Source organism: Simochromis diagramma, unplaced genomic scaffold (assembly GCF_900408965.1).
Source record: "Simochromis diagramma unplaced genomic scaffold, fSimDia1.1 OVJJ01000768.1, whole genome shotgun sequence".
Lineage (NCBI taxonomy): Eukaryota > Metazoa > Chordata > Actinopteri > Cichliformes > Cichlidae > Simochromis > Simochromis diagramma.
In genome coordinates, this window is record NW_024387035.1 from 1 (window position 1) to 22,239 (window position 22,239).

General features: G+C 41.4%; 1 protein-coding gene and 1 long non-coding RNA gene across 2 annotated transcripts; one reads left to right on the plus strand and one right to left on the minus strand.

Annotated features, from left to right (window-relative positions):
* Nucleotides 1-2,165: 2,165 nt before the first annotated feature.
* On the minus strand, nt 2,166-16,653 carry LOC120740815. The gene is made up of 7 exons (XM_040043290.1): nt 16,378-16,653; nt 12,975-13,319; nt 12,759-12,884; nt 12,247-12,579; nt 11,037-11,378; nt 6,340-6,672; nt 2,166-2,643 (listed from the first exon to the last, which is right to left on the minus strand). Exons 1-7 carry the CDS (start codon nt 16,418-16,420, stop codon nt 2,555-2,557), a joined length of 1,611 nt encoding a protein of 536 aa, XP_039899224.1. The 5' UTR covers nt 16,421-16,653; the 3' UTR covers nt 2,166-2,554.
* A 3,207-nt stretch (nt 16,654-19,860) lies between these two features.
* Nucleotides 19,861-21,239, plus strand: LOC120740817. The gene is made up of 3 exons (XR_005697506.1): nt 19,861-20,106; nt 20,562-20,918; nt 21,188-21,239. It is a non-coding gene; the product is annotated as an uncharacterized LOC120740817 (long non-coding RNA).
* The last annotated feature ends 1,000 nt before the right edge of the window (nt 21,240-22,239 follow it).

The following is a 22,239-nucleotide window of genomic DNA, read 5'->3' on the forward strand; positions in this document are numbered from 1 at the left end:
TACTTTTGATTTTGGGTCTACCCCAACCTGACTGCCTAATTTTCAGAAAAAAAAAAGTCTCATCTACATACTTTAACTTTAGAAGCATAGAAGAGAAATCCTGTTCCCCAACCGAAAGATAGAGGGGGATGGGAGCATGTTGCCAAGCATATAGCTCTACCCATGTTCACCAGCATGATACCGTGGACAATGCCAATTCATCTGTTGTGTACATGCTAACAAATGAATGCAATTCTAATACCTAGACAGTCATAAAGAACCAACCAGTGCATCAACAAAATGTCAAATGTCAGATGATCGAACTGAAATTGTCATGTTTCTGGGTCATTTTGACCCAGCATTTTCAGTTACTTATATTTTTATACTTCTATATTAATTAAGGTTCTGTTTCCTTTGTTATCTTCTTTTAATATCATTTTTTGTCTCAGTTCATTCTGGTTAAGGGTTTAGTTCTTAGGTTTTGTGTCTTGTGTTTAGTGCAGGTTTAGGTCAGCATCAAGTCTGCGTTCTTGTGAATTGTTTCTTGTTTCCTGTTTTATTGTGAAGGTCCGTGTCTCATGTGAGTGTATTCAGTTTTGCTTCCCCTGTCATCTTGTCAATTACTTCCAGCTGTGTCCCCCCACCTGTGTGTAATCTCCCTGTGTTCTTCTGTGTGTATTTAAGTCGTGTCTACTTGTGTACTAGTTGCTGGTCTGTCTGTGAATCTACTGTGTATCCACCTTGTGTTCACCCTGCTGTCCACCTACACGTACCGCTGCTCACCCACTTTCCTTCATGTCCAGGTTTGCCGTTCTGTAGTTTAGTTTGTTTCAGTATAGGTTAGTTTCAGTTCTGTTTTGCCATTTACGGTGGCCCCTAGAGGCAAAGCACGTACAAACTCCAAAACACTTGCAAACCCCAAAACACAACGGAAGTGCTCCAGGACGCTAGGGGCAGTGTTGAGCTCGATTTGCAAAATAAACGGCAAGTTTGTCTGTATGGGACGGTCTAGTCTCCCGTCGCGCTTCCCAGGTTGCCCAGCAACCATGATACTAACTGCTGGAAACGTGTCATACAACTTGGTTTGACAGAAATGAAGGAGAACATATTTTGTTCATTTGTTTGTTTGTTTCTACAACATGATTGTTGGGATTCAATTCTGTATTGAACAGTCATTTAAGATTAGCTAGTAAATAACAATTAGCTAATGTTGTTCATGAGACTAAAGCCATATCACTGTGGTAATGTAAATAATATGGCCAATATTATAGTTATTATATTAATCATTATTAGCTATTACAGCAGTGAACATGAACTCTGTGTCAAATACTGAGCCTCAGTACAGATTCAAGTTGCAGTTATTTATGTCTTATCACCTTAAATCTTCACTCAAAGACAAGTATCTGTGACAGTGCATATATAGGTGTATCATATATAAGAGACAAATGTTGTTCCTTCAGTATGTTGGCATTACTAAATTTGGCTCACTGCTTACATATATGTGTAAAAAGCAAATGTACGAGCTGTGATAACTGTGTCTGATAGAATGAAGAGTAGACTGATATATTAATATTCCTTTATTGGGTGAGAAAATCAGACCATGTCATAACTGCTTTAAGTCATACAGAATAGATATCAGAGCCTTAAACAGGCTGACTTCTGCTAAATGGGTCAAACTGGGCAGAAAGTCTACAAACACATAACATCCTTATAGAATGATGTTACACTATAGATCAACTTACCTCAGAATATATAAAGCATATAAACAGTTAAAGCAATATGATGCAACAAACACAGCAGCTACTGATCCAAAATACTCAAAGCTTCATAGAACTGAAACCTGAAACATTCTGCTGCTGATACATACTTTAGGTTTCTGAACATTAAACTTGTTGCTGCCTTTCATAGTGTGTAACTTGAAGGCCCTGAGTACTTTCTCCCACACTGGAAACACTGGGATGATAACATTATGTGAATATTACCTAATAAGACTGATTCAGGACAGAAATTACTGTAATTCATTATTATCAGGAAGTCCTAAAAACTCACTGAAAAGCCTTCAGCTAATCCAAAATGCTGCAGCAAGAGTCCTGACATGGACTAGAAAGAGAGAGCAGATTTCTCCTGTTTTGGCTTCCCTTCATTGGCTTCCTGTTAAATCCAGAATTCAATTCAAAATCCTGCTCCTCACATACAAGGTCTTAAATAATCAGGCCCCATCTTATCTTAATGACCTTGTAGTACCATATCACCCTATTAGAGCACTTCACTATCACACTGCAGGCCTATTTGTTGTTACTAGAGTATTTAAACGTAGAATGGGAGGCAGAGCCTTCAGTTTTCAGACCCCTCTAGTCATGTGTCAGTCAATGTTAATAGCCCCAATCCGGAGCCAGGTTTTCTTCCTGTTCAACAAGAGTTTTATTTCTTCAAATTGTTCTCAAGCCTTTGGTCATAGAACTTTAACAACAGATAAGTGGAGATGAGAGGAAAATAGATTGAGTGAAAGTGAACAGAAGAGTTGGAGGAATGTGAAAACAAATTCGGAGGTAGATGAAGAGTGGTGAAAAAGACATTACTCAGTAGAAGAAACTTGTGGATGACTTGATGATACTATATGTCTCATGAAGTAGTCCAAATCTGTGTTGCCTCTCTTTAAGCTTCCTGCAGAGGAGAAAAGTAAAAGCAAGTCTCACTTCTCTTGATGGCATTTCTACATCAGGCACATAAACACATCCTGTGACTTTGGAAATGTCTTTTTCCCCCCATGTAATTTAAATTAGTAGATCAGAGATCATACACAAAAATTGTCAAAGATTTTCTTAAATTTATGTGAAAACTTTTCAGGGAACCTTGAAATCAGCTACACACTATGGTCAGCTTCTGATAATCATATGTCTGTAATAGCCTCTGACTGTTGTCAAACTCAACGCAGATCAACATGGGATTTTAAGAGCCAGTTTAAACAAGAGTAACATACACTGTTTTTAACATCGAGATTTTAAAAAAGAACCAGTATAGTGATTTCATGACTTTTTTTGTAGAAAGATTAAAAAAGAACACTGTTGTTCACAGACAGAATTCAGAATTTCATTCCAAACACCTCATGGGAAAACTCTTTTTTTCCCCCCTTTCTAGCAGGGTTTCAGTGACATCACATGGATGAATAAATTAAGTCTACCTAAAGGGCGGACATAACATCATCACCACCCCCACCCGAAATTGGGTAATAAGCCCCAAGCATGATAGAAAGTGGAGTGTTCAGTGCGAGAGGAACACACCCGAAAGACAGGACCATGGTGAAGCTTGGAACCTGGACCCACCGTAGCCGGTTACCAAGATTATGTGAAGTATACTCTGAAGGTCTACTAGATTAAGTAAATCCACCACTATGGACAATTCCTATTGCGACCATCAACGAGACACAAATCAGTTGATCTACACCACAGTACCAGTGATCTGTGAGATGCTTGGCTACAAGATTAAAAGCAACAGGGAGCAGTACCCTTCATGGAGAAGGAAACTAGAGGCCAAGATCAAGGTAACATGGAGGGAGGATAGCAAAGTATTGGAGCTGCGGAAAGAGTGCGATGGAGAGGTTCTTAAGCTGTCCATACCTGAGGCCTTGGAAACTGCCAAACAAAGACTTGGCCTGGCTTGAAGTACACCAGATAAATAAATGGCAGGAAAATAAACCAGCTCCTTTCCACTGAACCATCCAAGATGCACACTTAATGGGAGGGGAACAATATGAGTACACACCACCCAAGCTAGAGACAGAACAATACTGGAAGAGCATATGTGAGAAGTATTTAACCCATAACTTAATTAACCCATAAACATGCTCAGTGGCTAGTGGCAGCAACCTCCCTTAACATGGTCTCCCGTCACCATCACAGTGGCAAACATTCAGTATGAAGAGTTGGACAGCAGTGGCCAAAAAACCTAGGGGTAGGTTAGAATACCAGAGGTGCAAACACAAGGTGCTGGCAGACAGAGCAGTTGCCCGAGATTGTAAGCCCAGACTTACCTGTGCCCCTTGAATGCCTAGAATCAAAAAGGACAGTTGGAGCCTTCATCAGGGACTCAATGGGTATGTAGCGACCAACACTAGAGGCCAACTTCAAGTATATTACACGAGTCACCATGAAATTTGCAATCTATCAGGGAGACGTTCTCTCCCCACTGCTGTTCTGCATAGGCCAGACCCCCTCAGTGAGATCATTGAAAAGACTGGCTACGGATACCGACTATGGAATGGAGCAGTTGTCAGCCACCTCCTGTACGTCGATGACATGAAGCTGTATGCCAAGAGTGAACGAGAAATCGATTCACTGATCCACACCACCAGGATAACAGCAACGACATTGGAATGTCGTTCAGAGTGGAGAAGTGTAGTTGGATGATAACAAAGAGAGGGAAGGTAGTCAGAACTGAGGGGATTGAACTATCAGAAGGCAACATTGCAGACATAGAGGACAGTTACAAGTACCTGGGGATCCCACAGGCAAATGAGAACCACGAAGAGGCCGCTAGGAAAGCTGCAATTACAAATTACCTACAGTGAGTAAGGCATGTCCTGAGAAGTCAGCAGAATGGGAAGAAAAATCAACATCTATCAACATCTACGCCCTGTCGGTGATCAGGTACCCTGCTGAAATAATAAGCTGGCCAAAGGAGGAGATGGAAGCAACCAACATCAAGCTCCTGACCATGCATGGAGGGTTTCACCCTAAGCCCAGCACCCTGAGGCTGTATGCTAAACAGAAGTAAGGAAGCCAGGGACTAGTGAGTGTCAGCGTCACAGTCCAGGATTAGACAACGAACATCCATGAGTACATCAGGAAGATGGCTCCAACCGATCGCGTGCTCAGTGAATACTACAGGCAGCAGAAACCCAAGAATGAGGAGGAAAAGGAGGAGCCATTATGAAAGGACAGGGCCATGCATGGTATGTATCACCAACAGATAGCGGAGGTGGCTCATATCCAGAAATCCTTCAGTGGCTGGACAAAGCTGGACTGAAAGACAGCACAGAGGACTATCATGGCAGCACATAAGAAAAGCTCTGAGCACAAGATCCATAGAGGCTTGGGGTCTATCACACCAGGCAAGACCCCAGGTGCAGGGCTGTGTAAGATACCTCTGAGACAATCAAGCGCATGACAGTAGCTTGTAAGATGCTAGCAGGCAGGGCCATACACTGGAAGGCCATAACCAAGTGGCAGGCATAGTATACAGGAACATCTTGCTGAGTATGGCCTGAAGTCCCGAGGTCAAAATATGTTGTTGTGAGTAACCACGCTAAGTATGCTATGAGACTTTTAGGAAAAAAATCTGCTAATTGCTAACCAACCCGACATAGTGGTGGTAGACAAGACAAGAATGACAGCCGTATATGATACTTGTAGCAATGCCAAATCAAGAAGAAGGAACACAAAAAGCTTGAGAAGTACCAAGGGCTCAGAGAAGACTTGAGAAGACGTAGAGCATGGAAGGGTAACAGTGGACCCAGTGGTAATCGGAGCAGACATAGATAGCTAGATATAGTTGAGCTCACCTCAACCCACATTTTGGGCTCTGAAGCCAGTCTTCTGGGGAGTTGCCCTTTGTGAAGAGATTCTGGCAAATTGGAGTGTTCTGCTGGGAGATGCTTCAGGAATATGGGGTTAAGCAGAGTGTGAAGCGGTAGGAATGAAATTCAGCACCTCCAAATCTACCAGTCCATTGTGGTGAAGAGAGAGCTGAGTGTAAAAGCAAAGCTCTCAATTCTACATCCCTACCCTCACCTATGGTCATGAGCTGTGGGGTAGTGACTGAAAGAACGAGATTGTGATACCAGCAGCGGAAATAAGCCTTCTCCAAAGGGTGGCTAACCTTCTCCCTTAGAGATATGGTGAGAAGTTCAGCCATTCGGGAGGGGCTCAAAGTAGATCCGCTGCTCCTTCACATCGAAAGAAGCCAGTTGAGTGGTTCGGGGCATCTAACAAGGATGCCCCCTCTGCTCCTCCTGGGTGAGGTGTTCTGGGCACATCCCACCAGGTGGAGGTCCCGGAGCAGACCCAGGACACGCTGGAGAGATTATATCTCTCAGCTGGCCTGGGAACGCCTTGGTGTTCCCCCGTATAAGCTGGAGGAGGTGGCTGGGGAGAGGGAGGTCTGGGCTTCTCTGCTTAAGCTGCTTAAGACGGATGGATATTTATAGTCTCCATGCATATTTGGTTTATTGAAGTGAAGCAACTTTATTTTGAGGGGACACAGATGTATGCTTAGAAAAAAAAATCTGTCTGCTATTTACAAAAGTTATGCCAGTCAGACCAGAGCACATAAGCAGACACATTCACAGATGTGTTTACTGACCTCGGACACCAAGGGCAATTATTTTGTCTCTCAGAATTTTTCCATCTCTGCTCTTGACGGTGCAAGTGTAGACACCACAGTCTTCTAGTTTGGGTTGTTTCAGGACCAGACTGAAGTCTCCTTTATTCACTTCCTCCTCACTCATCTCTGTGCGACCTTTGTAATCCTGAACTGGCAAGGAAGGCTGGTTCTGGCCACTCTGATATTCGTGGACCTTCATGTTTTGATGTCTCCACTCAACTTTGATGTGCTCATGAAGATCATCGGTAGTTTTAAAGGGCAGCCGAACAAACTCTACACCCTCTGTTAGTACCACCACCTGCAGCTGAGCAACTGGAAAGAAAAACTATAGTGTCACAACAGTTGCATTATGCAGCTGTAAGGCATAGGTGTCAAACTCTGGCCCGCGGGCCAAATTTGGCCAGCAGCCTAATTACATTTGGCCCGCGAAGCCATACCAAATTATTATTAGAGCTGGCCTACTGGTATTATACAGCTAATATATATATATGTATTGTTTAGTATTAAGCTTTGCTTGTTCCATATTCAGTTTTTCAGCAAAACGTGTTTGAGTCAATTTTAAATCATGCTTTTTATCTGTTTTTGTTTCTAATGTCTCTGTAAAGCACTTTGAATCACCTTCTTGTTGAATTGTGCGTATACAAATAAATTTGCCTTGCCTTGAGTCCATAAGAAAAGATTCATTCTTATATCTGGAGGAAGATTTTTTTTTTCAATAAATATTAATGTTAGCCCGCGACGACTTTGTTCCAGTTTGAATTTTGGCCCACTGTGTATTTGAGTTTGACACCCCTGCTGTAAGGTAATGAGCGAAAAGCCTAACAATTAGACAATGATCTGAAAAAGTGGAAAGAAAAAAAGAATTTAAACAGCTTCCAACAGAAGCAGGACCAGGAACGGGTGGCCTTGTGCTGTGACTAACTGAAGGGTGGGGGGGGAGAGACCAGAGTCAAGCGCTCAAGTATTTCTTTAACCCCTGTCAGTTCTTCATATGTTGCTAGAAAATGGGAAACAAGAGGAGTAATTGACAGAAAATTGCAAGCATACATGGAAAAATAATATATAAAGTTAAAGTAAATACTTGATATGACCACCTTTAATCACACAGCCTGAATTCTCTTAGGCTACGTTCACACTACAGGTCTTAATGCTCAATCCCGATTTTTTGATCAAATCTGATTTTTTTTGTCTGGTTGTTCACACTAGAAATAAAATGTGACAGCAAACGCGCTCTAATGTGAACGGTTCAAGGCCCTCAAAGCGGCCTGCATGCACAAAAGAAGACGTCACACACAAACGCGCTCTGTTTACGGAAGTAAAAATGGCGGGCTACAGAGCTAGTAGTTGTTGTTGCAGCAGTCTATCAATTTCTGCACAGTCGTAACCAACAGAGTTCTGTCTCCACATACGCTAATCAAGTCCAAAACTTCAGTTTCTGTGCACTGATTCACTCCGTCTCCAGTTTCCGCCGCCATGCTTTCTCGTTTGTGTTCTCCGGTGCTGATAATCGGCGTCTGTCTTGTGTCAGTGATGTAAAAGATGGATTTAATGAGACATGGCCATCAAATAGCAGTCGCTTTCTAAAAAATCAGATATGTATCAGATTCAGTACCACATACGAAAGTGACCCAGATTGGATTTGAAAATATCTGATTTGTTGTCACGGTTCGGGTCAGTGGCCGTGTGAGGAGTGGAAAGGAGGACTCAAATGCAGTACTTATTTAGACGTGAGGGCGATTTATTAACAATACCAAACATAAAGTGGAGATGGCAAACAGAACTAAGGATGAACTAAACTGGGAGAAACTACACCAAGGAATAACAAACTTGAACATGAAGGGAGAACAGCAGGGAGAGCACGCAGGGGATTTCACAGAGTATCAACACAGACGACGCGACGAGGAACAGAGGCAAACACACACTATAAGTACACAGAGAGACACTGGGAAATCACACACAGGTGGGAGACACAGCTGGACCTGATTAACCTGACGAGACAGGGGAACACTAACACCAGGGACCAACAGAGGGAGCACAACCCCAGAACCCCCTATCTAATTCCCAAAACACAAACCATCCCAAAACAGCCTACGAATAATAATGAAATAAAGAACATCAAGAACACAAACACAAAGTCACTGAGTCATGGCCGCAGGACCATGACATTTGTGCTGTTTAAACTGTCATACCATGATCAGATATGAGTCGCATAGGGTCAAAAAAGTCGGATTTGATGCGCTTTCGCCTGCAGTGAGAACATAGCCTATGGCAAGCTTTCTTGTAATTTCCAAACTGCTTCCTGTTTCTTATGATAAGTCACTGTTCATCTGCTGTAGATAATTTTTAGATCTGTCTCTTATCTTTTTCATATTCCACTTGTTGAATTTCTCAGACTTCTTATGGACACACTGCACATCATGCAAAATCATGTCAGCTGAGGTTTCCCCAACCTTATAAACAGTACATTTGCATAGTGATGGAAACCAGCCCACTGAAGGAACAATGGGCTGGGAGGTCAGTTCCTTGATCATTAATATGCATACTGTAATGACCATTGATCAACAACCACTGACCAAAGGTCACTGATCAATGACCATGAGTACCATTCACAGCAGGGCCGTGCAGAGAGGTTTAAAGGGGCGGGTGCTCAAAGTTAAAAAGGGGCACATTGAACCAGGCTGAATAACAACAACACACAGTCAAAGGAGCTTGCAAAGAAAAGCGTCTGGACTTCTTTAAGTTGCTTGAAGACGTTTCACCTCCCATCCGAGAAGCTTCTTCAGTTCTAAGGTCAAATGGTCAAATTTATATCTGGGACTCTCCACCATTTGACCTTAGAACTGAAGAAGCTTCTCGGATGGGAGGTGAAACGTCTTCAAGGTGACAGCGCTTGGAACCATAAGGCAACAAAAACTGTCAGAAATAATTTAGGCTCTGCCTGTGAATTACTCTTTGCTTCTCTTCTTCCTTCCATCCCATCATTTCATATATCACTCTCCACTTGCTGTCTATGTGAGAACAAGGCACAACTTGTTATTGCAATAAACTATAATCTAATTATCCACACCTAACAACTCCAGCACTTAATCTATAATAAAATGATGACAGAAAAATGTTATAGCCCTGCCTTTAGTAGCCTCACACAGCTCCTGCTGTTTCCTCCTCATGTCCTTACCAGCCATGTCTGCACAATGTTATATCATGAGTAATATTTTTTTTAAAAATCCAGCTAAATAAAACTCACACATGCACACACACACAGTGACACTTTAGACCTTCTTCAGAATACTGTATATACTATGGGCATCATGGAGCTGATCCAGAATCCTTACATTATTATTTATTACTAGAGCTACAATAATAAAGCAATGAGGAGGGGGAAGTAATAAATATGAAATAATGTCATGATGATGATTCCATTTGTTTCACTATCCACTCTGTGCAGGGCAAAGCTTATTACATGTTTAAACTGTAGAGATACAATCATTTTACTGCTGTAAAATCCAAATTTTGTCCTATTTAAAATATAAATCTAATATAATCTGCTTCTTAATGTATGTTCTTTAAAATACAGCGTGTGTTTTTAATATATTATAATTATAATAATGCATAATTATGTGGACATCGTTTTTTAGTGAAATATAATCCCTCCAGAAAGGCAGGAAAAGCCCGGAAACTTGCTTTAAAACTAAATATGTTTCTAAATACTTTAAAACTAAACATGTTCCCTAAAACGGTGACAGAGCTACAGACCCATGACAGCCAGGTAGCCAGCAGCTATGACCAGCACTACCTGTGCAGTTAATAAAAGGACAGGTAATGTTTGTCGCGCTGTTGCACACACAGCACGCTCGTTTGTTTCAGTTCGTCAGTTGCAACAAGACAGCTTACCAACGTGTACGTAATAAGCTAATACTCCTGGGTGCTACACACTACAATGTGCGCTGTACACCTACTTACTGGTTGTGTCGCATCAGTCTGTGTCTCTGAGTTAACTTGTGTTTCTCCTACAGCTCCGGACCGCTAAAAATGCGCGTGCTCTTTGTGAGCTCGTTAAATGTGATCATGTGACTGATGCAAGCCAGATCCTTTTATTTAGCAAAACTGCGATTAATAGTTAAATATTATTGTTGAGGGGCACAGACAGGACTCCGCACGCCCACACACATAAAAAAATTAATTAATTAATTAATTAATTAAAAAAATTTAAAAGTTGCCTCAACAAAAGGGCACTTTGGGCACCCATCAGGAAAGGGGCGGGTGCTCAAGCCCCTCTAGCCCTAGCCCCCCCCCCTCTGCACGTGCCTGATTCACCGAGAGTTGGGGAATCAAACCTTAAATACTGATCCGTATGCATAGGTTTATGGTACAAGTCAAATTTTAACTGTCCCCCATTATAAGATTTGGGGAAACCTGCAGTCAGCTGAGACTGAAGAAGTCACCTGGATGAGTGACGAAACATTTCTCCCACTGAAAACGCTACGTCCAGATGAACAGAATCAACTTTTGGTATTTTTTTAAGTATCATGATGTTTTCTTTTTCATAGATTCAACGGAAAGAAATGGGAACAAACTATGCTTTTTTGTAACAGGCTGGTTGCAAAAAAGAGCTGTAAGATACAATTTAAAACTTATCTTAGAGGACTGTAATGTGCAGAACCAACTGTTACACTCACCCCTGACACTGAGTGAAACTGATTTCTGAAGCAAGATTTTTCTGTCCTTGTTGTAGACAGTACAGGTGTAGACTCCCCTGTCAGCAAGCTGGAGGTCTTTCAGGGTCAGACTGAGGTCTTTAGTTCGCAGTGGCTCCATGTTCATCTCTGTGCGACCTCTGTAAAACTGGTCTTGATCGTCTCTCTGGTTTTGGTCGCTCGGATACATGTAGACCATCATCTGTTTGGAGTCAGAGCGTCTCCACTCCACTGTGACATCCTGAGGAAGGTCATCTGTGGCTGTAAAGGAAAGCTTCACGTTCTTCTCCCAATCTGCTACCTCCACCATCTCCACCTGTCTATCTGAGAACATAAAGTGTACAGACAAACAGATGTCAGTGAGTTTGATCCTTCATCGTCATTGAATTTGCAGTAAAACCGACAAGGGCCCAAATACACAGCAGAAAATGGATGCTAATGATAGCTGGTTTATCACTAACTAAAGCAGTTAGTGGTAGTATATAGAGTATATAGTGGTTATCCCTCCATTCTCTTCCATGTCTGCTTCTATGTGGGGGCTAAGACATAAAAACAGAAAACCATTCACACTCACCTATGGGCAATTTATAATTGCCAGTAAACCGAACCCCACATACTGCAAGCCAGCATTCCCAGAAAGAACCCAAGCAAACAATTGAACTCAGGACCTTCTTGCTGTGAGGTACAGTGCTAATCCCTGTGCCACCTTGCCACCACCATACATAATGTTTAGTTCAAGTTATTAGGTCCTTAACAAAGTCCTTGTATTAGAAAGAAAACATATATTTTTACTTCAAAACGCATGTTGCTAAAAAAATAGTTTTATATACATCTAAATAGATATTCCATTAAAATGAAGAACAGGCATTAATTATACAGTATTAATATTAATGAGAAGTATATCACATTTTAACTGTGATTTTCTTTCAAAATTAAACACTTTCCATACACACTCTTGTAAAGAGTGTAGGCTACAGGCCATTTTTAATCATCTCATCTTGCCTAATAAAACAATGTAAAAATGAATAGTAAAATCCGTATTTATTATATAAAATAAAAATTATCTAGAGCTAAAGTTTTGAAAATTCTTCTGTTTCTGTCCAACTTCAAACAGGTTCTTTGACTTCTCAGCAGCTTGATTTGGATCTGATTCAATGGTTTGTGACCATAGAAAAACAGCTTTTCTGCTCACCTCTAACACTAAGCGTCACTACTTTCTGCCTCAGGAGTTTTTTACTCTTGCTATAGACGGTGCAGATGTAGACACCATGATCAGTAACTTGGAGGTTATTCAGTTTCAGACTCAAGTCTCCAGTTCTCAGAGGCTCTTCATTCATCTCAGTGCGACCTCTATAAACCTGGTCCTGTAAGAGATGCTGGTTTTGGCTGTTCTGATACACGAATATCTTCCTGTCTTTGTGTTTCCACTCCACTGTGACATCATCAGGCAAGCAAACAGTGGTTTTAAAGGGCAGCCAGACAGAGTTCTCCCATTCTGTCACTTCCACCATATCCACCTGGAGAGCTGATAGAAAAAGAAAATTATTGCATTTCTTCAACCTTTATCTAAAAAATCATAGAAAAACAAGTATCTTCAAAGACATGCTTAGCATCGTTGGTGTGTTTAATTTTACTGCCTTCTCTTATGCATCATACTTCCACAGGTACATCATCTAGACCAGCTGCCTTTACACACTTACTTACCTTCACCCCTCTTCTTCCTCTGATTTCTGCGGAACTTGCAGAAACCAAAGACAGCAGCAATAAGGAGAATCAAACTTATCGGGACACCTAAGATAACCTTTAGGTTTAAATCTCTTGGTGGAGGTTCTGAAATCAACACAAACATCAAAAGCCTGAACGTCACGCAACATAATTTTATAAATTCACTTGAATCTGAAGTCTACCTATAGCACTGACCTTTGACCATCAGTTCTACTTCAGTGCGCTTCTCATCTTGTCCATATTTGCGGACGATACAGCTGTAGTTTCCACTGTCGGAGACTGTGGGATTCCTAAGAGTGAGGCTGAGGTCTCCAGTCTGCAGGGCTTTGTCACTCATTATCGTTCGACCGAAGTAACGCTGGTTTTGATCTTTCAGATCATCTCCGGTCTGCAGACACATGTGGACTGTTGGGATCTTGAACTCATCACGGTCCCAGACCACTGCTGTGGAGCTTCTGGAAACATTAGCTGGTACCTGACAGGGCAGCAGGACAGAATCCACCCCCACAAATACCTCCACTCCTGATGCATGAGATGAAACTGACAAGAGAAAGAGAGGATGTGGTCAGTGCCAGTTAATCTGAAACACCGATGTTCCAGATTAACTAGCATCGCAGATCAAGTGGCATTGTTGAACAGATGTGTGGCAGACTTGCTTTGAAGGAGCCGCTACCGACAAACCAGCAAATAAACACCAAATCTTTCATCTGTGACCTTTGTGAGGTTACGTCAAACACACTCTGTCAGTCTTGTTGCTGTTTACCAACAAAATGTTTAAAAATGTCGCGAGTTTACCTGGTGACATTCTCATTTACGAGGCTATTGCAAAAACAGAAAACAATTAACACCACGCCAATGTTGTTCACAGGACAGACAGAGTAAACGATCGGAAGAATCTTGTCTTCGTTATCGTTCCCCTCGTACTTTTATTACCCCGATTTCAGCACTTTCGCTTCACAACTAAAGTGTGTAGTTTACTTTGTGTGTACTCAGTGGTGTGTCCAGCGGGGTGGCCACACCCCCAGCCAGACTGGCCACCCCAGGTGCCACCCCGAAGCTAAAACAATAAAATTCAATCAACTATCAAATGTACGATTATGTTTTCTCAGTGAAGCTCATATATTCGAGTGTAACTGAATGCAGGATCGGCTTCTGAGGATCACGTTAGCAAAGGAAGGAGAAAGACAGACAGAAAACAATTCTTCGGTGAAATAAAATGAGGAGAGAATAAATGTCCCGGTAAGTAATATTAAGTTTGTTGAGTTTAGTAAACTTCGGTGAAATTAGAATACCAAGGAAAAAATAACACTTAAAGAATTATTGCAGCCCTCGAATATTTCAGAAAGTAGGTTACTGGGGGGAGCTAGCATAAGAGTTATGAGTTATAAGATATAATCCCAGTCGTAACATTGCTGTATGGAGCTGCAGATTTGGTTGCAGGTTAACATAGCTGGACTGGCCATCGGGCATACCGCTGATGACTTTTTTTTTTGTAACGCATGAACAGGTGGTGGATTGGCCAGATGCTGGCCAATGTGTGAAAATAAGTCAGTTGTTTGGTGGTGGCTATGGCGGGGCTTCCACAGAGGCCAGCAGGTGGATGAGGGAAGGGGAGGCAGGAGGAGAGCCCCGAGGCAGCCGCCGGTCCGAGTGTCAGGTGAACTGAACTTCAGGTAAGAAGTTATGACCTGCAGTCTATCTGGGTCAGATATAAACCAAGTTTAGGTGGAGTTTATTTTCGTTGTGCTGACTTTTTACCGTCAGTTACAATAACTCCTACTGCGTGAGCTAGCATGATGGAGTTTTTATACAGCTGTTCGGTTGCTATGATGTTACTGATAGTGAACTTTATTCATAAGGTTAGTTAGTAGAGTTGCCAACGGCTCCTTAAAAAATGGAATGGTCCCTCATTCAGAGAAAATATTACACGTTTCGTATTGAGCTGAGAAGAGACGCAGTTTGTCCCGAACTTCAGCTAGAATGGAAAAAGACACAAAGCTGGAGTTATTCTGTCGTTACGCTGCACTGCTGCCTCTTCTTTTTCAATCAGTCTCTCCCCCTCCTTCTCCTGTTTCTACTTCAATCATGAAACTGGATTGAAACCAGGATCCTTTTCTAAGCAACTGACAGCTGGTAACTGTGCAGGGGCGGGTCTAGCAAAGTGTTGCCAGGGGGCAGGTAGGGCATTAACAGGGAGAGGGGGGCACAAAGACATACTTTTCTTTCTTATTCTCATTTAAAATGTCACACTTTTATTAAATAATTATCTAAATCTTACAACCAAAGTTTTTATCTGACGTAAAATGTATAGAAATCATACATATACCAACAAGACTGTACATCACTGTCACCACAGTGTTTGTTTTCATTCAAAGGCTTTATGGCTTTACTACCTGGGGGGTCGGTCTGTAGTCAAAATGCCCGATTTTCTGTCCCAGTCCAGCCCTGCAGGTTAATACTGGCAGTGTCACCATGCCAGCTGACTGTATTTCATCATCAGCCAGTGTTGTTCTTTATCAATGTTACCAAAGTTTACCCTAAGGCAGCATAGAAAGTATTTACTTGCTTTCAGGTTTTATTCAAATGTTAGTCTTTTCAGTTGTTTCTCCACTTTTTTCCTGTTTCAAAATCAAACACCAGTTTGTAAGAAGATTATCTTCTTTTTTTTTTTTAAACAGGCATTGGTTTTGCATTGGCATTGGCTAATTTGCCAATTGTATGTTAAAAATGTTTTTGCCCAAAACATATGTGCACTACATGTCAGTAAAAATACTATGCAAATATTGCTGTCCTTGACTGCTGAGTAAACACTGACAGATTGTATCTCTTGTACTTTATCAACGCAGTATCTAAAAACTTTGCACCGTAGTGGTTAAAATCTCATTCTAATAAGAGTTAAAAGTGCATTCGGTTATTAGGTTTATAGGATTATTGAATTATGGTTAACGGTTGGTAGACTTTTAGAATTTAATTTAATTTTTTTTTTTTAACATTACATCTGCCACCCTTCTCCAAATCTGTGCCCCTACCTGCCCCTCCCCCCCCCCAACAAACATTTTCTAGACACGCCACTGTGTGTACTCAAATGGAGTTTGCTGTAGCCTCGTACATATCACCAGGTAAACTCACGGCATTTTTATACATTTTACAAGTAAACAGCAACAAGACTGACAGAGTGTGTTTGACGTAACCTCACAAAGGTCACAGATGAAAGATTTGGTGTTTATTTGCTGGTTTGTCGGTAGCAGCTCCTTCAAAGCAAGTTTGCCACACATCTGTTCAACAACGCCAGTTAATCTGGAACACCGCCCTGCCCTTTTCCTCCCTGTACAGCAAGCAGGAGGCGCACCCCGCAAACGGAGGGCGCCTTTACTACCCTCAAATGGGCGATAGAAAACCGATCGGTGCCCAAGCCGTCCCCAAAATGTGCTGGCATGACGTAGCATCAGTATGAGACCCTTCTTTGCCAAAGCCATGGTGCCGCCCATATCAAAAACTGCTACTCCCAATGATTAACATGCTTTTAAACGGTTAAGACTTGTAACAAGTTTTCTTGTTTAAACACGCAAACACACAGAGGAACAGAGCGGGTTCTTACCGAGTCCGAGGAGCAAGAACGTCAGCAACATCTTCGTCCTCATAAAAAGCTGAGCCGCTCTGGACTCACACGCAAAGACTGACCCGTGAACGAACGAACTCCAGTTTCCACCCCTGCATTCACAACACAAACATTAGACTTGAAAAGAACTGCGAATTCTGGACCGTCAGAATAAAAGCTCGTTTGACCACAAACTGTATGTCTTCATACAGTTTGGACTGAATGGGGCTGAGGCACGGGCACAGTCTCTGACGTCCGCATTCTTTCCTCACTACTGCACAGGTAGAGACCTATAGGTAAAGACATTACGAAACACTCTGGGTGTCCGGACACCCAGTTCACTAGTTTTCACTGAATTTTTGATGCTACCGCTTCTAATTATTGCTAGGGAAATAAGACCCTGTCATTATTATTATTATTATACTGTGGATAAAGACCATCACATACTCTGCAGTCATGCAGGGGCGGATATATATGTATATATAAAGCCATGCTTTGTTTTAAATACTGTCGTCACTGGTTTTTTCAAGCGTTTTCTAAGGACATCGCGAAAACAGTAAAGAAGGGGGAAATAAAGCCACCTGTTTCCTATCGGTGGTGTACCATGTCAACCAATTGCATAGTTAGTGTGTTGTGTAGTCATTTTGTTTTGTGTGTCAGTGAGGGCACTGATGAATGTCATAAAGGCACATTTGCAATGCAAACACTGTCACTAAGTAGAAAACCAGCGGAGTGATACACCTCCTGTTGTCAGGCCTACAGGTTTGTCCCTGTGCTGTTCTCCTCTGTCTTGTGGTGGACTAATAATTTTTTTTTACTGGGACACATCATTTGTGGGACATCTTATTGTGACAGCTGACTGTTCTCTTATGTTAGTTTTATTAATATTTTTAAATGGTTGTACAAAATTTAAAAATCGGCAGGTGTATTGGCTGCATTTTTAGATAAGTAGTTGAATATGCTTACAAAAGTTTTCAAAATGTTTTCAAGTGTACAATTTATATTTGCATTTCAAGTTATAAAAATAATTTCCTCAACATGTCTGTTGTTTGACAGTAAAAAAAAAAATACTAGGATTACTAGGAAGTTATTTGAGTGATTTCAGATCAGTAATATTAAAACAGCATGTCAATGAAAAAACAGCTAAATTCAGACAGTGAGGTTGAGCTGAAAAAAATGATACCAAGCAAGGCAGGAAAAAAAAATGGCACAATTTGAAGGTGAAACACAAATGTAAAATCAAAAGGAGTCAAAAATGGCCAGTTATATTTCTGCATTATATTGCCTGAAAAAAATTGGGCTAACTGCGCAGTGTTGCCTTGAGGCAACGAATGAAAATTAACAGTTTTACTGTATAAATAAATTTAAAAAGTAGAACAAACAATCAAATATGCTTCTTAACATGTTCATGCACATACAAGTATTTTTTAATATACATTTATTTCACTATAAACATGTAAAATAGTGATCTTTATCTTGCCTCCTAATGGAGATGTCCCTCATGTAGTGCAGCTTGCAGAAAGGGGTCCTCCCCCCCAAAATGAAAGTCACACCACCTTCAACTCATCATTTTATTGGAAAGAGATGTGTCTGGTAGCATTATCTGAAAAAAAAGTGGTTTTTTTGAAGGGCCAGTGTAAGGCATGAAAATGTGGTTTGTTGCCTCAGGGCAACGCTATGCTGTAGAGGGTTAAAGATGCGGGTGAAATGGACTGTTACGATTGGTCATCACAGTCAACACAGCAGTCTTTCCTCTCTGTGTTTGACTTCATAAACTGATTTTATTGTGATCAGCATGAACGTTAACACAGCAAGAATTTTGCCGACTGATCATTACAGTCACAGGTTTCTGTCTGTGGCAATCTCATATTTTTATTTCCTTGTATTTGTGAGGATTTCTCAATAACACGTGGTGATCACAGTTATTAATAATCAGTTTGTAATACGTTTGTCTGCCTCACTGTTTCACAGGACGCTGTGTGGAGGCTGAAAAATGATGGCTCAAAAGACTTAAATGTTTCCTATTCAAATGATCCCTGTGTGAAGAAAATGGGTTTGCATTTTGTGAAAATAATATTTGTGATTGAATGTTTTATTGGGAATGTGAGCATCATTGAATTAAGTGATATCAGCTCCTTTGCAGAGCAGCAGAAGTGTCATTTATGGATGCAGGTGGTGTTACTGAGGAGCAAAGGTAATTGTGAGTCTATAAGTGACACAGCATGCAGTGCTGTTAAAAGGTATTTGCTACCACCTCGTCAAAACTGAGTAATAAAAATTCTTTTTTTAAAAGATGGTTATTCTATTAAGGGAAAATGTTATCCAAACCTACCTGTGTGCAAAGGTTTGTACCTTGCAACTAGGCATGTCTTTTGGTCCTCTCTTCTTTGAAGTATGGTTTGAATTGGGACACATTGGAGGTTTCCTAGCAGGAACGACGGTTTAAGGAAGGATGAAGCTTCTCAGCCTTAAATTCCACACTTTGACTTGGCCACTGGTTTTTCTGAGCCATTCGGAGGTGGACTTGCTGCTGTGTTTCCTGCTTTCTGAGTGCTTTGACCTTCAGACCTGATGGTCAGACATTGTCCTTGTGGATTTTTCTGGTGCAGAGCAAGTCTCCCTTGTCCAACCAGTGAGTGCAGAGTGGAAGTCTGAGTCACCCACGGGGAACACAGACGTGTTTAAACAGCCAGGCTGGTGGACTTAAAGGTTCAGTAAGGTTTGTAGTTATGGGAGTTGTGGAGCTAACCTCCTGACAGATGAACAAAGATCGTCTCCACACCGTGATCATAAATGGAGATGTAATCAATATTTGTGCTGGACTCATCCCTTTGCAGGTTTCTACAAACAAACCAGTTTAGTTTCAGTGCTCCATTAATTTTTCCACAACAAAGTCAAACACAGACAAGTGTCGGAGGATGCACTCTGAATCTATGACCAAGCAGGAGAAAGTCGCTGGGTGAGAGTGGGCAGACGGTTGTGACTGAACTGTTTTAGGTACTGCAGCTGATTATCTGGCACAAACAAGGAGACGAGGCCTGAGCTCTACAACCTCAATGTTGGCTGACGACCTGGTGATGATGATGGTGGAGGACGGGCTTCAACAGGTGTGACTGCTGCATCAGGACACACAAAAAGTCTTTGAGAGCTTTTAAAGATTACTTCAGCCACAGTTACTAAAACAGAGCTCTGAGAAAACCATGTGTCTGTATTTTGTTAATGTTTACCTGAGAAAACCAAACACGGTCTGACATTAATGACCAACAGAGGCTGCTGATATTTTTTCAAATTTTGGTTTTGGTGTTAAAAACCTGCCAGCCTGTGAGTGTATCACTGTCACAGAATGGTGACCTATTCAGGTGCACCTCTGCTGTCATAGCCCTCCCCTGTGCTCGCATCACCAAACAAACAAGGAAGTCATATTTAGATGTTAGAATGTAACTTCCTGTTTCTGCTTGTTGGACAGTCCACAGTGTTTCCTTTTTCCATAGCAAAATATAAACAAGTCCTTTTATAACCCATACCTACACTGTGTCTTTGAGTCATGGAGGGAAATGTTCATATTCAAATACTGAATACACAAAGAGTGTGTGTTAGTACAGATGCTTATTTACTGCAGAGCTGTCTGCTTGAACACCAGAGAAGAACCAGATGTAAATTTCAAAACAGATGTACTGTGTGAGTACATGTACCCATGTACTCACACATTTCAGTTCATCTGCTAAAACGGTGTGGGCAGTAATGTAATAATACAATATTTAATAATTTTATAATCTAATTAATAATCTGTGTTATATCATATACTTTTAACCTCCTAAGACCTGAACGCTTCCACAGCATGCATTTTTAATTTCTCTTTGATATACGGGCATATTGGGGCCCGGTGAATGTAAAAACAAAGAATTACCAGATTTTTTTTTTTATCTTAGTTTTGTTTTTAAGAAAAATAAGAGCCACATATGAGGATATTCGTTTAAAATTTTAATAGAATAGTAGCAGTATAATGTCCTCGTAAGTGGATATCAGGCCCTTGTAGCGCAAAATTGAGTATTCTGGTCTAAATAACCCAAAATGTGATGTCCACATATGTGGACGCAGGTCCTAGGAGGTTAAATGTGACATTTTGAAGAATGAGACAATTTAGCTGATAAAGATGTTTTTGTGTTTTTCTGTTGAACTGACAGAAACAATGAAAGACAACAAAACCTTTCATTTGATTATGGCGAAGAAGTCTTGGACTCAGGCTCAGAGCTACTACAGACAGCATCACACTGACCTGGCCAGTGGACTCGATCAGATATACAGTGAAGAGTTTAAGAAGCTGCTGAACTCTACAGCCCCTAAGGTGAACTCGTGGATCGGCCTGTTCAGAGACAGCTGGAGGTGGTCAGATGGGAGTAACTTCTCTTTCAGATACTGGGACATGGACTCATTTAATGATGGACTAAACAACAGGAAATGTGCTACGACTCTGTTAGAGAGATCAGGAAGATGGAGCTCTGCTGGATGTGACCACAGAAAGCCTTTCTTCTGCTATGATGGTGAGTTTACAGATTTATCTCAGCTGTTTGTCCAATAGATGAACTGCTGGACTCACTGAGAGGATTTAGGTCAGTGTGTTTCTTCAGCCACTTATTTCTGCAGGTGAAGATGTTTAGCTGATGGTTGGAACAGAGATTTCTCTGTAGAGCTGCTGATTCATCTGAAGAATCACTGGATGTTTGGTCCAGTTTCACTGGAAGAATAAAAGAAAACATTTCAGAGACTTTAAGATTGAACTGTTTTAATGTTTTCTCTGATCTTATGGCAGATAAATTGATTCTGATCAGGAAAAACAAAACCTGGGAGGAAGCCTTGAATTATTGCAGAGAAAACTACAATGACCTGGTTTCAATCAGCTCATCATAAAACAGGCAGGTGACTTGACCATGTCCGCTTCGTTTGTTTATATCTTTAGCTTCTTTAAACTTGGCTCTGAGGCTCTTCACTTTCCTCTCACACTGTAGCCACGTTCGCCTGTGCCCTCGTTCCACCATTTCTTTGGCAATGCACTCGAACACAGCCCGGTTACGATACGACCCTTCAAGTTTGGCTTGAATGGAATTGTCTCCCCATATGCTAATCAAGTCCATTGATTCGCTCCGTCTCCAGTTTCCGTCGCCATGCTTTCTCATTTGTCTTCTCCGGCGCTGATAATTGGCATCTGTCTTGTGTCAGTGATGTAAAAGATGGATTTAATGCGACATGACTATTCAAACAGCAGTCGCTTTCTAAAACATCGGATATGTATCGGATTCAGGACCACATACAAAAGTGGCCTAGGTCGGATTTGAAAATATCTGATTTGTGCTGTTTAAACTGTCATACCATGATCAGATATGGGTCGCACAGGGTCAAAAAAGTCGGATTTAAGCGCTTTCACCTGCAGTGTGAACGCAGCCTTAGTCTGATCTCAGTTGTCGCTTTTTGGCTTTGTAATTCGTGTATCAGCCCAACTACAGGCTCGCTTTTGTTTTGCATCATTTTTACAACATTTGCACAGTCTTCCTCATTCATGTTTTTTTCACACGCGACTGTGTTGCTAAACACAAGTCCAACATCATCATCAAGTTTGCGGATGACACAACCATCATAGGCCTCATCACAGACAATGATGTGACGGCCTATAGAGAGGAGGTGATGGCGCTGTACGAGTGGTGTCTGGAAAATAACCTGACTCTCAACATCAGCAAAACTAGAGAAGTGATAGTGGACTACCGGAAACGACCAGTCAGGGAACACCAGTCCATCCACATAAACAGTATTAAGGTCAGGGTCCAGGAGAGATCCTCGGTGATGTTGACTCCAAGGAATTTGTAGCTG